The sequence below is a fragment of the Rhinatrema bivittatum genome, chromosome 8 (assembly GCF_901001135.1).
Source record: "Rhinatrema bivittatum chromosome 8, aRhiBiv1.1, whole genome shotgun sequence".
Lineage (NCBI taxonomy): Eukaryota > Metazoa > Chordata > Amphibia > Gymnophiona > Rhinatrematidae > Rhinatrema > Rhinatrema bivittatum.
Genome location: NC_042622.1, coordinates 239650495 through 239666320, shown reverse-complemented (window position 1 = coordinate 239666320; position 15826 = coordinate 239650495). Strand labels below are relative to the sequence as shown.

The window sequence follows — 15826 nt, the reverse complement described above, 5'->3', positions numbered from 1 at the left end:
TCGGGTCCTGTGCCTCAGGCTGCTCCGAAAAAGAAACAGCTGAAAAACCTAAAATGGCTGCCGATCCCGTGGTTTGACAGCCCGAGAATGGCGTGGCCATGTGCTTAAGAGGCCTGGCTCGGGTTCCTGAGTGTATCAGAGACACAGAGGAACCTCCCCCCCCCCCCCCCCCCGGCAGACAGCGAGAGCAGAGTCCCTCCCGAGAGAGACGAAGAGAGGAATCCCCACAAGCCAGACACAGGGGAGAGCTCGGCATGGCCCCGATGTGGAGGAGGGGCAGCAATTAAAATCAGCTGGGCTGCCGGGGCTGAAGGAGCAGAGGCACAGAGCGAACTGTGCACACTCCTAACTCTCTCTCTAACGGGCCAATACAGTACAGTGCACTCCGACGGAGCCAACTGTTAACCCGCCATTGGACGCGCGTTTTCCCTTACCTCTTATTCAGTAAGGGGCCGAAAACCCGCGTCCAACCCGCGGCACCTAATAGCGCCCTCAACATGCAAATGCATGTTAATGGCCCTATTAGGTATTCCCGCGCGATTCAGAAAACAAAATGTGCAGCCAAGCCGCACATTTTGCTTTCAGAAATTAGTGCCTACCCAAAAGGTAGGCGCTAATTTATTCGGGCACTGGGAAAACTGCTTTTCTGTGCACCCTCCGACTTAATATCATGGCGATATTAAGTCAGAGGTCCCGAAGGGTAAAAAAAAAATAAATTTGAAGTCGGCCCGAAAACCGGACGCTCAATTTTGCCAGCGTCCGGTTTCCGAGTCCATGGCTGTCAGCGGGCTCGAGAACAGACGCCGGCAAAATTGAGCGTCGGCTGTCAAACTCGCTGACAGCCGCCGCTCCGGGCCAAAAGGAGGCGCTAGGGACGCGCTAGTGTCCCTAGCACCTCCTTTTGCCCGTTTCTACCGCTGGGCCTCATTTAAATACTGAATCGCGTGCACAGGCGAGTGACCTGTTCGCCCGCTCTCCCGCGGACTTTACTGAATTGGTCCGTAAGGCTTCAATACTGCGCGGGTAAATCAAAGAAAACATTTCTTCTGATCTTTTTTCTTTTTTTTTTTAAACTAAGACAGGGGAAAAGACGTCCCTGCAGGCAGCTTCAGAGACAAGTCATCCCAGTAAAGGGAGACAAGTATGGAGGGAGAGAGAGAGAGAGGCTGAACAGGGGGAGTGACTGGCACCACCAATTTCCACCCCTGCAGGCAAGGACCACCGGGAATAGGGAGCCTAGGCTATATAAAACAAGCCCCCCCAGACCCCTGCAAGAGCAAGGAGACAGGGACTGTCTCTTGTAAAAGTAATCCAGAGTTCAAACAACAAACTTTTTTTTTTTTAAATTAATAAAGCGTAAATACTTGCTTGATCCAAACAGTGTTAGAAACAAAGACAGAAAAGTCCCCAAGAGGGACAAAGAAGAAGACAAACAGCTGTTCCATCTGCTGGAGACAGACAAATACTTAAGAGTACAGGGTAGGCTCTGACCTCATACAGGATACCCTTTCAGTTTTGGTCTGTCTCCATCTGCTGGACAGGAGGCTCAACCCATGGTCTGGACTGATCCAGGTACGTACAGGGAACTACGAAATAGCCATAACCTTCCACCACGGCCAGCCCTGGTGGCAAGATGGCACTGTATTGGATGCCACTCAAATGTACTCTGGACTTTTTACAAGCTGTAGCTTTTTCTCTTTCCTAAAACATGGAAGTAATCCCCAGAAACCAAGAAAGATGGAAATAAAAGGCCTCTCAATTTTTTCTTTAAAAAGAAAAGAGAAAAAAAAAAGAAAGAAAGAAAAACTAAAACATTCTCTTTGACCTCCAAAACAGAACAAGTCATTTGGGCTCCTGCATGCACTGCTAGCAGTTAAGTGTGGAATAACTTGAGAAAGCACGCTCCCCGCTCCAGACTCCAAAGACACCAGAAAGAACATGGGTCAGCATGAACCAGCACGGAATGCAGATCTCCTAGTGGCTACTCTCTTTCCAGGACTAGCACCTTCACAAATATAGAACTGTAACTTGGAAAATCCCAGAAAGAGAAACCGCACAACTCCACCAAACCTTCATACCCCCAGAGAGAACCTAAAACAGGGCCAGATTTAGGAATAGGCAACACGGGCCTAGGGTGCCAAATTCTGAAGGTGCCCATAAACTGGGAATGCGCCTGTAGCTCTTTGATTGTCAGGGATACATCCTCTCTTCTTGTCCCCTCCCCCCCCCCCCCCCCCCCCGATCTTCTGCCAGTGGGCACCATTATCTTAGATCCAGCTCTGACACAATTTCTCCACCTTCCCTATGCCCTGAGCATCGCATGCTGTACAGGCCCGCCCGCCCCCCTCCGTACATCACACAAGTCCAAGGTGTGAGGTACAGGATGCCTGTAGAGCATGCAATGCCCTTCCCTGCATTTGAAGCTCCCAGCATGGAAAACAAACCTGAAACTAATAGATGCAGAGGCAATCGAAATATCAAAGCCATCAGATGGTAACAATCCTATTCAGAAACAAGGCACAATGCCATTTTCTAAGGATTATGCAAGAGCCTGGCAAGAAAAGATTCATAAACTGTGAAGTCACTACACCGGCTGCATTCGGCTATGTGGGCGCAAGGTGCATGGTGCTTCAAGTTGACCCACAAAAGCATTTTCTGTATCATGCAAGGCTATCTTGGCTTAAGATTAGCCCCTGCAAGATCCAACACAGGCGAGATTTCCACAGGACGAATCCTCTCCCCTTCACTCAGCGGTGGCAAGCTGGGTACTGAATCCCGATATTCAATGCAGACAGCTTACAAGGAAACAAGTTCTGAGCTAGAGAGGTAAATGAAGAAAATCTAAAAGGTGAGTCACTGTAACACTGCAGGTTTTCAAGTGGGTACGATCGCCTGTCTCAAACTCACCAGATATATTCTGGGTATGGTGAAGTCATTTCCCCTTAAGAACTCCCCATTTTGCTGTTGCTCCCCCCACCTTCCACGCAATTTGTTAGACTAAACTAACGCATCCCAGCATTCCCTTCCATACTCTGCAGTTTCTCCTGCTCGATTGACCTAACCAGCTCCTCCACAAACTTCATCTCTGAAGCCACCTGCTTGGCCAGTGCCTCATAGCGGTTCTCTAGCCGCCCAAAACGCCGTTTCAGCCCGTTGGCAGACAGCAGCGTGGTCTTCACTTCCTCCTGGGTCTGCTGCTTGATGGACTCGGTTTTCTGCAGCTCCTGCCGTATCTGCCGCAGGTCCTGAGAGATGCTCTCATTCTCTTCCTTGTACCAGGACTCCTTCTCCTCGTAGATGGACAGCAGAGCCTCAATGTCCTCGCGGAAGGAGAACTTGTTTTTCTCCAGCTCCCGCAGGCTCTCCTCTGCTGCGCCGATCTCCTCCATGACCTTGGAGAACCTCTCGAAGTTGACATAGGTGTTGTTGGGGGGCATGCTGGAGTGGGACTTGATGGTGTACTCCTTCAGGCGGGTTGTCTTCAGGCGTCGGCGCTCCGGCTTCTTGCCTTTATCCTCATTCCGGACATTCCGCCTCTTGATCGCCTACAAGGAATTCAGAAATAAAAGTAGCTCAGCGGCTGGGACACTTTGAGGAAACATCCATGGTGCATGCAGAAAAAAAAAACATGTCTTCATCCACAAGAATATTTCCAACTGCACTGGAGTTAATGGCCTCCAGAGACATTTGTTAAGTTTTACCTTAATCCAGGGGTGCTCCAGACTTTGGTCTATGGTCATCCGTTTTCTGTAATAAGAAAAAGTGAGCAGGCATTAGCCATTAATAGACTGTCTCCATCACAGTGTCCACTTCATGCAGTTTATCACTCAAAAGGAGGACAGGTTAAGGTGACTGGATTAGACCTAAAGAAACCAAAGAAGGGTTTGGTTGGGGAGGGTAGGGGGAGGGGGGAGGAGAGAGGAGATGATGGATAATTAACAGTGATGAAAAGAAGGCCCCTGCAGTGTGAGAGGAAATGGAAAGGGGCTACCTTAAGAAAAAAGGAATCTTAAGGTCTTCATGCACTCTCAGAATGATGTCATGAGCCCAGAATCCCAAATTCTGACACCACTGGAGACTGCCTGGCAAAAAAAAAGGTGAGGAACAAATAAGGCCCCTTCTCAATCTACTGGCCAAAGCCAGTTTCTCTTCCACGCTAAATAAAATGTTACAACCACGCCTGGGTTTTTGATGCGATGAGAAACTTCATACTTTGGGTCTTTGACTAGCAGCCGACGAATGAAGTCCTTGGCCAGTTCACTGGTGTTACTGAAATACTCTTCGTCAAAGTCATAGTTCACACCCGAGATGTTGGTCAGAGTTTCTTGTTTTGTTTCCCCCAGGAATGGAGAGGCACCACTTAAGCTAAAACAAGATAAAATACGTTCACGTCACGCACAGAATAACTGGCACCCGTGAGATAACAGACAGGATACCTTTAAACTTAAATGCAGTAACAACAGCCATACGTACAGAATGTATGTGATCACCCCAATGCTCCTGCAAAAGAAAGACAGACAGAAAGGTTAGATCATGGCTGCCAAATCCTTCCCTATAGGGTGGAAGCATCTGTTTTCAGCAGTGTGCTACTACCTCGATGGCAATATTTTATTTTTTTGCTATTGGTCCGAAGGGCAAGTCCTTTTTTCATATGAATACAGGATGTCCTATAAGAGGGAGGGCTTTCCAATCCACCCTAAAGCTCAGGATTATACTGCAAGGAAATGGTGTGGGTGCAGACAAGGCTCTGTGGAAGCTTTCCCGTCCAATGCACAGAAACCGGCTTGGATGAAATATAAGGAAATGCTTTGGCCAGCTCATCTATAAGCAGTCAAACTATATAGCTGCCAAAACACAAATAAGGAACACCAGCACACATTTTTTTCAAAAACAGAGATGAATATAACAACTTTAGAATAAATTATTAGAACATCAGCCCAAGGTCCAATGTCCTGACCAGATCAATTTCCCTCCCTCCCCCAGTATATGTTCCCCATTCCAGTGCTGTTACTCACCACATGTCCGCTTCCAGGCCCAGGGGCTCATAATTCACAATTTCAGGGGCTTGAGAAAAAGAGCAAAAAAAGAAAAAAGAAAGAGCCATCACATTGAGAAAATCTTGAAGAGAGAGGAAATTAACAAGACTTGGTAGCTCAGTTCTCGTCCCGAGTTATCACACGAGCTTTTAAAATCATGTTATCCAAAGCCTTCACTTAGCAAATAAAAGATTTCCAGCTTTTTAACCCCTTGTAGCATCTCCAAAGGCTTCCAATGGAGTAATTCATGCCAAGACCACACTTAGAAACAAAATGTTCCACCTAAATCTGCTGGTTAATAATCCTCCCACCCATTCCTTCCTCCCTGCTCTGTACTTCTACAGCACTTCCAAACTACTGAGCAGTCTATTACTGGCAAAGAAGGGGAGGGGTAGAAATTGATTTAAAAGACTTGGTGCCAATTAAAACATTTTTAAGTGCCAGAAAAAAAATGGTTTCCTTACTTTTTTGCTTATTTTGTTTGACTTTTTCTTCGTATTTTCTTCTTTTTTTTCAGTTTAGCGTTTCATATTATTTGCTTTTCTGAGTTTTAGGTACCAGGTGCCAAATTTTAGGCATCTAGGTGACTTGTTTCTGGGATTTTTCCAGCCTCAACAAAGGCTATATTAAGTCACTCAAAAGGTTGAGATCCTGTTACTGTATGGAAAGAGACATTTTTTCTTTCCCGATAATTTCCTTTTCTTGAATCCTACTACACCAGTCCAGACAAATGGTTTTATCTTCTTCTACCAGCAGATGGAGGCAGAGAAAGGAAAATTGGTTCCTACCTGCTAATTTTCGTTCCTGTAGTACCACGGATCAGTCCAGGACAGCTGGGTTTTGCCTCCCCCTCCAGCAGATGGAGACAGAAAAAGACTTTGCGGACTCTGTCCTATACCCCTGAGATGCCACCTAGTGTCTGCCAGTATTATACTGTACCCAAGCAGAAATTATATAAACCATAACGGCAACCATAAACACTTCCCCCTGAAGAGCAGAGGAGATGAGAACAACCTGAAACTCAATGAATGAACGAAACATGCCCAAAACCTTTCCCTGAGAAGGGGGCAGTCAGTAAAACTTGCAGAAATATTGATCTACCGGCCGAGCGGACTCTCCATTTTCCCCCTAGGCAGGCATCTGGACTGATCCGTGGTACTACAGGAATGAAAATTAGCAGGTAAGAACCAATTTTCCTTTCTCTGTACATACCCGGATCAGTCCAGGACAGCTGGGATGTACCAAAGCTTCCCTAAACAGGGTGGGACAGAGAGAGTCCGGCTCAGAGTACATTGGCTCCAAAAGAACCGGGCTCTGGAGCCCGGAAATCCAGTCGATAATGTCTGGCAAAGGTATGCAGAGACTTCCAGGTAGCCACCCTACCAATGCCCTGTGGCGACACCTGCTGAAATATCCACCTTCCACAGAGGGATGGACCATGCCCTGCAGTATGCCTCACATAGGCACCAGACCCAAACATAAGCCAGAGAAGTGGCATTTTTGTCAGCCTTCAGAGTAGATATTTAAATGTATTTATATTCCGCCAATCCACAGATCTTGGTGAACAATACATACACAATACTCTACAAAAATCACAATGCATACAGATAACAGTGAGGGCAGATGGAAACCAACAATACAATTACTAAGGAAGAGTATCCTTTCATGTGCAGGTGTGATTTCTCAAGAGCCAGGACACAAGATAAAATGGAGACAGGTATTCAATGAAAACTGGATCTGTAGGAGGGCCCATCGATTTGCAACCTTTATCAGATTTATTTATTTTTTATTTGGAGTTTCTTCTATACCGATAGCCGTTTGCACATCGTATCGGTTTACATACAACTAAGAACTGTTGGGCGTGGCCCTTACATAGAACAATAGCAAACAATGAAACAAAGATACATGGGATAAGTATGTATAAATAACAGGGACTATATAATGGAGTATCAAACAGCTATACGAGAACAAATTAAATATAGATTTGAAGAGAGAAATAATGCAGGGTATCCTGCACGAAATAGCAAGACAATGTACAAAAAACTATAATACATGGTAAAGGGATGCCTTGAAAGCAATTATACACATATAGGGGTAGATTTTAAAAAAGGGCGCCCTCGCGTACTTTTGTAGGCGCATCAGGCGCAAACAAAAGTACGCTGGATCGGCGCGCGCAAGGCTGCCGATTTCGTGTAGCCGGCACGCGCCGAGCTGCGCAGCCTACCTCCGTTCCCTCCGAGGCCGCTCCGAAATCGGAGCGGCCTCGGAGGGAATTCGCTTTCGCCCTCCTCTCACCTTCCCCTCCCTTCCTCTACCTAACCCACCCCCCGGCCCTGTCTAAACCCCCCCCTACCTTTGTCGGGGGATTTACGCCTCCCAGAGGGAGAAGTAAATCCCCGCGTGCCAGCGGGCCGCTGGCGCGCCTAGACGCAACCTGGGGGCGGTTCCGGAGGGCGCGGCCACGCCCCGGACTGAAACCATGCCCCCGGGCCCGCCCCCAAAATGCCGCGCCGATCGGCCCCGCCCCCGACACGCCCCCCTCGATAAACCCCGGGACTTACACGAGTCCCGGGGCTCTGCGCGCGCCGGCAGGCTTATGTAAAATAGGTGCACCGGCGTGCAAGGCCCTGCTCGCGTAAATCCGCCCGGATTTACGCGAGCAGGGCTCTTAAAATCCGCCCCACAGTGAATGGATGTACCATAATACATGGTACAAGGTATGCAGTCAACAAATGCAATTATAAAATAGACAGCTGGAATTGGGGAACTGAGTACCTAAATAGGTTATAAGGGGGGTTCCGGGGAACATTATGGGAGAGAGAGGACATATGAGGGCAAGGGAAAGCTACACAGGAGTACGCGACCCTATGGGGTGGTGGAGAGAAGAGAGGAGAGAGGCAGGGGCGCCTTGGAAGGAGAGGGGGGTACTTAGTGGAGATACCAAAGTCAGCTGAAGGGGGGAGCTAGAAATTATATAAAAGGATCCTTCTAGTTAGGTATACTTTGTGAAGGGGGAAGTGAAATCGGGGTAGGCCTGAAAGAACAACCAAGTTTTTATTTTTTTTTTTATTTGGGGGTGGAGGTTTCTGTGCGTAAATCGGGTGGTCGATCCGTGTACCAAGGTATTCTTGGCCAATCTGGTGCTACCAGAATGACTCAAAACCGTTCCTTCTATATCTGTCTCAAGGTCCTTCCTATCAGAGACCATGAAGGAAACAAACAAATAAGTTCTTTTGGCCACAGGCACAGTACGTCATCTATGTTTTTGGAACCTAATTTCTTGCAGCTGCTGAAGAACTTTGGCATTCTAGAGAGTTGACATGAGATCCACTATATAGTGCCACATTGCTCTACTATCTATCAAAAGGCATCTTGGCTGTGTTCCCTTTCCCCTACATCCAAAATACTCATGCTGAGAATATTGGCTTAAAATGTTTTCCAGCCCTGCAATATGCACGATAGAATCTGGAGATTTTCATCTGCCCAAAGATATGGATTTGTCTCATCAGACACCCCCTAGCTCCAAGCACCTCCCTTTCTGTTTACTTAGGCTACTACTGTAGCACTGATCGTGAAGGGAATAGTTGTCTGAGTTTCTCTCTTCTGGTTATTGGTTTCCCCTGGTTATACTGTAAACCGGTACAATAAGACTTTGTCTTGAGCATCGGTATATTAAAAGGAATCTAAATAAATAAAGCACAACAAGGCTAATCTGATGGTTCTGGTTTCAAATCTATCAAGAAGCTTCTTCCTGACATCACAGCACTTGAGTTAATCTTGACAGTGTGTTCCCCATCCCATCAAGCTGCCATCCACAGTGATCAGAACCCACGAGAGTGGCTCCAGACACTCCCTTTATTCAATTCTGAGAAGTTGACTACCAGGAGAGGCTTTGCCTCACTCAATCCAGGAAGGGGAAAACAATTTGTAACTGAAACATAAGAGGATTGCAGTGCACACATATGAGCTCTGGCCCATGGCACCAGATCCAAAGAGGCTGCCATAGAACTCAAGAACTGAAAATAATCTCATGCTCCAAGATCCTCTTCTGCCTCTGATCATTTCCACTTGACCTATGATCTTGATCACCCTCTCCAGAATTAGAAACACTTAACCTACTTTGGTATCCAATAGAGCTCCCAAGTATTCCAGAGACTGGAAAAGGATGTATTTCCTCTTTGAAAAATTGATTATTCAAGCCCAAGCTTTCTAAAATCTTCACCACCCTGTTGGGCATGGCTCTAATCAACCAATCATCGAGATACCGGTGAACTATGATCCCCTTCTTCCTTAAGAAAGCTATCACTACCATTTCTTTGGTAAAGATTCTTGGAGCCATGGTAATACAAAGGGCATGCTCTAAACCAGTGGTCCCCAACCATGTCCTGGGGGCCTACCAGCCAGTCGGGTTTTCAGGATATCCAAAATGAATATGCATGAGAGAAAATTTGCATGTTATGGAGGCAGTGCATGCAAATTTTCTCTCATGCATATTCATTGTGGATATCCTAAAAACCTGACTGGCTGGTGGGCCCCCAGGACAGGGTTGGGGGATCACTGCTCTAAACTAGAGAAAATAGAGAAAACTCAGATGATCTTTCCTGATCTGTATGAGAAAGTACATCTCCAAGAGATCTAGAGATGAGAAGAATTTGCCCTATTGCACAGGCACTATCACTGACCAAAGAAATTTCATACAAAAGGGAGAAACACAGACTGGTGTTTACCACTTTCAAGACAAGAATAGGTCTGTAAGTTCTTTCCTTCTCCAGAACCACAAAATAAATGTTGAACAACTGCAACCTAGTGCTTCAAGTGGAACTGGAATCACAGCTTGCAATAACTGAAGCCTCTCAAGAGTTACCTGAACTGCCATTTCTCTTGGCAGACACACAAGGCAAGACCATAAAAGCAACAGAAATTGGAGTGGCAAGCTCTAAAGAGTAGCAAACTGAATGATATCTAGAACCCACTGATCTGATGATATTTGGGTCCACTCTCGGAAAACCAGTGAAGGCAACAATCAACAAATACAACCAAAGAGGGACTTGACACTTCTCACTGCGAGGCACAATTGGTCCCCTGCTGGACCAGCTGATTCGGTCCTTGGCTCTCTTACACCCTGAAAGAACTAATTCTTTCCCTTGAATCTGAAAGCTTGCAATGTCAACTGCTTCCCTGGCCTGTACTGTCTAGAATCTCAAAATTGATCCTAGCCCTCTGTTGACACAGGGGAATAACCTGCCCATATCTTCCAGGAGCCTATGAGGTTTTTGTTCGCCTAGGTTCTTAACCAACCATTCTAAATCTCAACTTTTTTGATTGGAAGTTTACAAAACTGAGCCTTGGACCAATCGCCCGCCACTCAACAGCGAAGCCATAGAAGTCTTCATGATGCTAATGCTAAGGCTAGACCTAGAAGAAATTCTAATAAGGTCATGAAAGGCATCTGCTAGAAACACAGTTTCAGACTCCAACCAGGCTGCTTCCTGACCGTCAGGGAACTGTTGCACTCAGCAAAAAAGAGCCTGAGCCACATAAACCTCCAGAAATAGCAATCTGGACTGAAAGCGCCATGGCTAATGCATTTCTAGAACACTTCGATCTTCCTATCTTGAGGATTTCAAAGAGCCGTGCTTCCTTCCACTGGAAGGCGACAGCTGAGACTAGAGCATCAACCCACTGAAAACGATGATGCATTGCATTTGGCAGCAGCGGGTATAGCTTATGGAAAGCCTCGATTCCTCTGAGACCACTCTCAGGGGATTCCCATTCTGTCAAAAGCATGTCCTCCAACTCTGAATAACGTGGAAATGCTTTAGAAGAATTGAGGACTACCTGGAGAATAGGATCCTCCCCAATTTTAAATTAAGACATCCTGAGTGAAGACACAACCTGAGAAATTAAAGACATCATTCTCATCCTTGTGAAATAAATGGATGACATTGACACAATACTGGGGTAATTGAAATCTCCATTATTACTGTGTTGTCAAATTTATTTGCTTTGTTAACTTCAGCTAGCATTCAAAATATCACCACCTATTTGATTATAGGGTGTCAGCATAGAGCCCATATTACTCCTATTTTGGAAGCCTTAAGCTCCTCATATCTTAGAAATTCAGTTTAAGGTGATGGGCCAATTTATCCTTATGTTCAATTTTTGGAATATGTCCCACCCGGGTCACTGCATTCCTCACCAGAGGCCCTTCTCCAGGTCTCTAGGGATGCAAGGTTGATATCTTTCAGTCTTTGGTCCTGCTCTTCAGAGTTCCTTTCTCAGAAAGTGATCTGATTTATAGCAGACCTATTAAAATTTAGGGAAACATTTAAATCTGCCTTTTTATGTCCTTGCTTTTAGCTGTCAATTTCTTTGTACAGATCGCCTAGAGAGTATCATGATTTTCAGTAGATCACACCATGGTAATATACCGCATCGAATAGGGTTCCAAGGTGCATATTACCCCAGCTGAACAATTGTCAAATTTGATTTAGTAATTTTTTTGCACAGCACAGTCATATTCAGAGCTCTGTAGTGCTGGAAGTTGATTGCCTTTTGATTAGAGTTTTTTGAATTTTGATTTGATATGATTTTTCGTTTACACGATGATTTGTTTTACTTTTGGAAACTTGTGTTACTGAGTTGTCATTGGCTTACTATTCGTTATATTGCAATATTTGCTAGGTTTAGATAGGGATGGCCAACTCCGACCAAGAGCCAGAAACAGGCCTGGTTTTCAGTAGATCTATAATGAATATGCATGAGCTTTTTGTTTTTTTTTTTATTGGCATTTATAATATATACACGAATTGCTGCTAGGCAAAAAAAAAAAAGTTATGACAAAAAACTTAAGAATAAAAAGAAGTCCGCATTAAGAAGAAACAGGGGGGAGAAAACATTAAGGAATTACGTCAAGAATAATTAGGCCATCAGACTCTTGAACCAAAACCCCAAAAGGATAAAAAGAAAAAGAAAATTCAATTCACTGCAGATTTATCCAAAAGAAAATGTTGTAAATGAGTAGGGTCTGAGAAATATAAGCTATTTTTGCAGATTTTATGCACATTCATTGTGGATATCCTGAAAGTGGGGCCTGCTTGTGACTCGGGGACTGGAGTTGGCCACCCCTGGTTTACATTACGTGCATTACATATAAATTCACTTTTTTGATTATGTTGAGGCAGTGTTATATTGTTCATGTTATAATCCACTCTGAACATATACCGTAAGAATGGAATAAAAATTCAATTGTATGTAAAAATAAAACAAAATAAAAAGTTCTGGAGATGGTGCAAGTAGCAGCACTTTGGTTCTACTGGCAGAGCAGTAACACTGTGCTGAACCAAAGGGTACAAACATTTTAAGTGATTTTGGAAGTAGGAAGAATGGAAAAAGGGTCTCTGTTTCCTATCTAAGCCCAAGAGCAAACTGCTTCTGAGCACATCCAACAAGGAAAAATGAGAGAGGAGCAGCTCCACCGCTCATGCATCTGACCATAGACTGAACTAGCTCTGCTGCATTTAACCCCCATTCCCAACACACTCCAAGAGTCAGGAATGCAGGCAGAATACATGTAAAATCAGAGAGAAACTGGAACCAGGCACCAACAATAACAAAGTGGTCTTTAGAGGCTTAAAAAAATTAAAATTCAATTTGCCATCTGAACACTCATAGGTGCCACACTGGTCAGACCAATGGTCCACCGAACCCAGTATCCCATCTACAAAGGTGGTCAAAGCCAGATCATTGGGAACTACTTGGCAGATCTGTTCCCCATCTACCCAGCTAATAAACGGACCTGTCCCAACAGAATTTTATCCAAACCATTCCCAAACGTACCTACAAATTCGGGAGTGCCGAAGATGTTCTTGAACTCATTCCCCGCTTCGATCTTGTGGGCGATGCCAAAGTCGATGAGTTTAATGCGGGGGCTGGGGGAATGCTTGTCCAGCAGCATGATATTCTCCGGCTGGGGAAGAGAGAAGAAGGGGCTTGTGCATTAACAGGCGCAGCTCTCTTTGCTTCCGGTTACTAGTATGTACAAATTGAATGAAAACAAAAACAGAACAAACCCACTCATATCACTCATCCCTTTCAGCATGAAAGTTTCTTCCGCCATGGTTGGATGCCTTGTAAATCTCAGCTTGCTTTCCTTTCACCGTTCTACCTCTCCAGCAAGGTCCATTTCTTTGAGCTTTACTCACCTGGCTTTTTTTGGGGGCCTATTAGTTTTTCCTTGTTCTTCCACCTCCATCAGAACTGGCTCTTACTGGGACTATGGGATCATGAACCTTTAGTTGCAACTATCTGGGGCTTTTAATCCCCATGGTTATCCCTCTCCCTTCCTCATCTAGCCCAGTCCTTGGCCAGGGGAACCAACCTGGGACAAGTGCACCCAAAGTGTAATGTTTTATGTTTGTGCAGTTTAAAGAAAGGAAAATTGGTTCTTACCTGCTAATTTTCATTCCTGTAGTACCACAGATCAGTCCAGACTCCTGGGTTTTGTCTCCCTTCCAGCAGATGGAGACAGAGAAAGTTTCACGGACACTGGCATATAACTTGGTGGGCCAACTGCAGTCCCTCAGTATTGATCCGTACCCAAGCCAAGATTCATCCCATAACAATCCTAATGAAAAAGAAAACAACCTCCCACAATGAGCAAGAGAAAAGGCAGAACCGCGTCCTGGAAGAAATCTTTTCTTTGCAACGCCAAACCAGAAGAACAAACCTGAAATCCTGAGCAGCTCTGCAGCCTATACACAATAACAACACGACAGAAATACAAGTGCACTCTCCCCCTCAAGCAGGGTGGGAATCTGGACTGATCCGTGGTATTCTTAGCAGGTAAGAACCAATTTTCCTTTCCTGATCATACCTGGATCAGTCCAGACTCCTGGGATGTACCCAAGCTTCCCTAATTAGGGTGGGACTACGAGAGTCCCGCTCGAAGAACACTCTCACCAAAGCCCATAGCTTCTGGGGCCTGGACATCCAAACAATAATGTTTGGTGAAAGTGTGCCACAACTCCAAATAGCCACTTGATAAATTTCTTGCGGCGACACCTGCTAGCACTCAGCCCAAGAAGCCTCCTGCACCCGAAACAAGTGAGTCCTCAATCCCACCAGGATAGGACGCCCCTTACAGATATAAGCCAAGTTCATTGCCTCTTTCAACTACCTGGCTATCATGGACTTTGAGGCCTTCTGCCCCTTCTTAGGCCCACTCCATAGCACAAAGAGGTGGTCAGACATCTTAAAGCTATTGGTGACCTTGAGGTAATGCAACAAAGGCAATATTTAAAAAGGGCTCCAGGGGCGATCCGGGAAACTAGAGACCGGTTAGCCTGACTTCAGTGCCAGGAAAAATAGTGATAAGTGTTCTAAATATCAAAATCACAGAACATATAGAAAGACATGGTTTAATGGAACAAAGTCAGCATGGCTTTACCCAAGGCAAGTCTTGCCTCACAAATCTGCTTCACGTTTTTTGAAGGAGTTAATAAACATGTGGATAAAGGTGAACCGGTAGATGTAGTATACTTGGATTTTCAGAAGGCGTTTGACAAAGTTCCTCATGAGAAGCATTTGACAAAGTTCCTCATGAGAGGCTTCTAGGAAAAGTAAAAAGTCATGGGATAGGTGGCGATGTCCTTTCGTGGATTCCAAACTGGCTAAAAGACAGGAAACAGTGAGTAGGATTAAATGGACAATTTTCTCAGTGGAAGGGAGTGGACAGTGGAGTGCCTCAGGGATCTGTATTGGGACCCTTACTTTCAATATATTTATAAATGATCTGGAAAGAAATACGAGTGAGATAATCAAATTTGCAGATGACACAAAATTGTTCAGAATAGTTAAATCACAAGCAGATTGTGATAAATTGCAGGAAGACCTTGTGAGACTGGAAAATTGGGCATCCAAATGGCAGATGAAATTTAATGTGAATAAGTGGAAGGTGATGCATATAGGGAAAAATAACCCATGCTATAATTACACAATGTTGGGTTCTATATTAGGTGCTACAGCCCAAGAAAGAGATCTAGGATCATAATGGATAACAAATTGAAATCGTCGGTTCAGTGTGCTGCGGCAGTCAAAAAAGCAAACAGAATGTTGGGAATTATTAGAAAGGGAATGGTGAATAAAACGGAAAATGTCATAATGCCTCTGTATCGCTCCATGGTGAGACCACACCTTGAATATTGTTTACAATTCTGGTCGCCGCATCTCAAAAAAGATATAATTGCAATGGAGAAGGTACAGAGAAGGGCTACCAAAATGATAATGGGAATGGAACAACTCCCCTATGAGGAAAGACTAAAGAGGTTAGGACTTTTCAGCTTGGAGAAGAGATGACTGAGGGGGGATATGATAGAGGTGTTTAAAATCATGAGAGGTCTAGAACGGGTAGATGTGAATCGGTTATTTACTCTTTCGGATAGTAGAAAGACTAGGGGGCACTCCATGAAGTTAGCATGTGGCACATTTAAAACTAATCGGAGAAAGTTCTTTTTCACTCCATGCACAATTAAACTCTGGAATTTGTTGCCAGAGGATGTGGTTAGTGCAGTTAGTATAACTGTGTTTAAAAAAGGATTGGATAAGTTCTTGGAGGAGAAGTCCATTACCTGCTATTAATTAAGATGACTTAGAAAATAGCCACTGCTATTACTAGCAGTGGTAACATGGAATAGACTTAGTTTTTGGGTACTTGCCAGGTTCTTATGGCCTGGATTGCCACTGTTGGAAACAGGATGCTGGGCTTGATGGACCCTTGGTCTGACCCAGTA

General features: G+C 44.9%; 1 protein-coding gene across 1 annotated transcript in view; it reads right to left on the bottom strand.

Moving 5' to 3' along the window:
* Window positions 1-2231: 2231 nt before the first annotated feature.
* DAPK3 (death associated protein kinase 3) overlaps window positions 2232-15826 on the bottom strand; it is a 28744-nt gene continuing 15149 nt past the window's right edge. The window contains exons 4-9 of the mRNA XM_029614296.1: window positions 12876-13005; window positions 5016-5064; window positions 4474-4500; window positions 4213-4365; window positions 3702-3747; window positions 2232-3545 (exon numbers count right to left, since the gene is read on the bottom strand). Coding sequence (XP_029470156.1) covers window positions 3003-3545; window positions 3702-3747; window positions 4213-4365; window positions 4474-4500; window positions 5016-5064; window positions 12876-13005 — 948 coding nt within the window. The 3' untranslated portion in view covers window positions 2232-3002. The remainder of the gene's footprint in view (window positions 3546-3701; window positions 3748-4212; window positions 4366-4473; window positions 4501-5015; window positions 5065-12875; window positions 13006-15826) is intronic.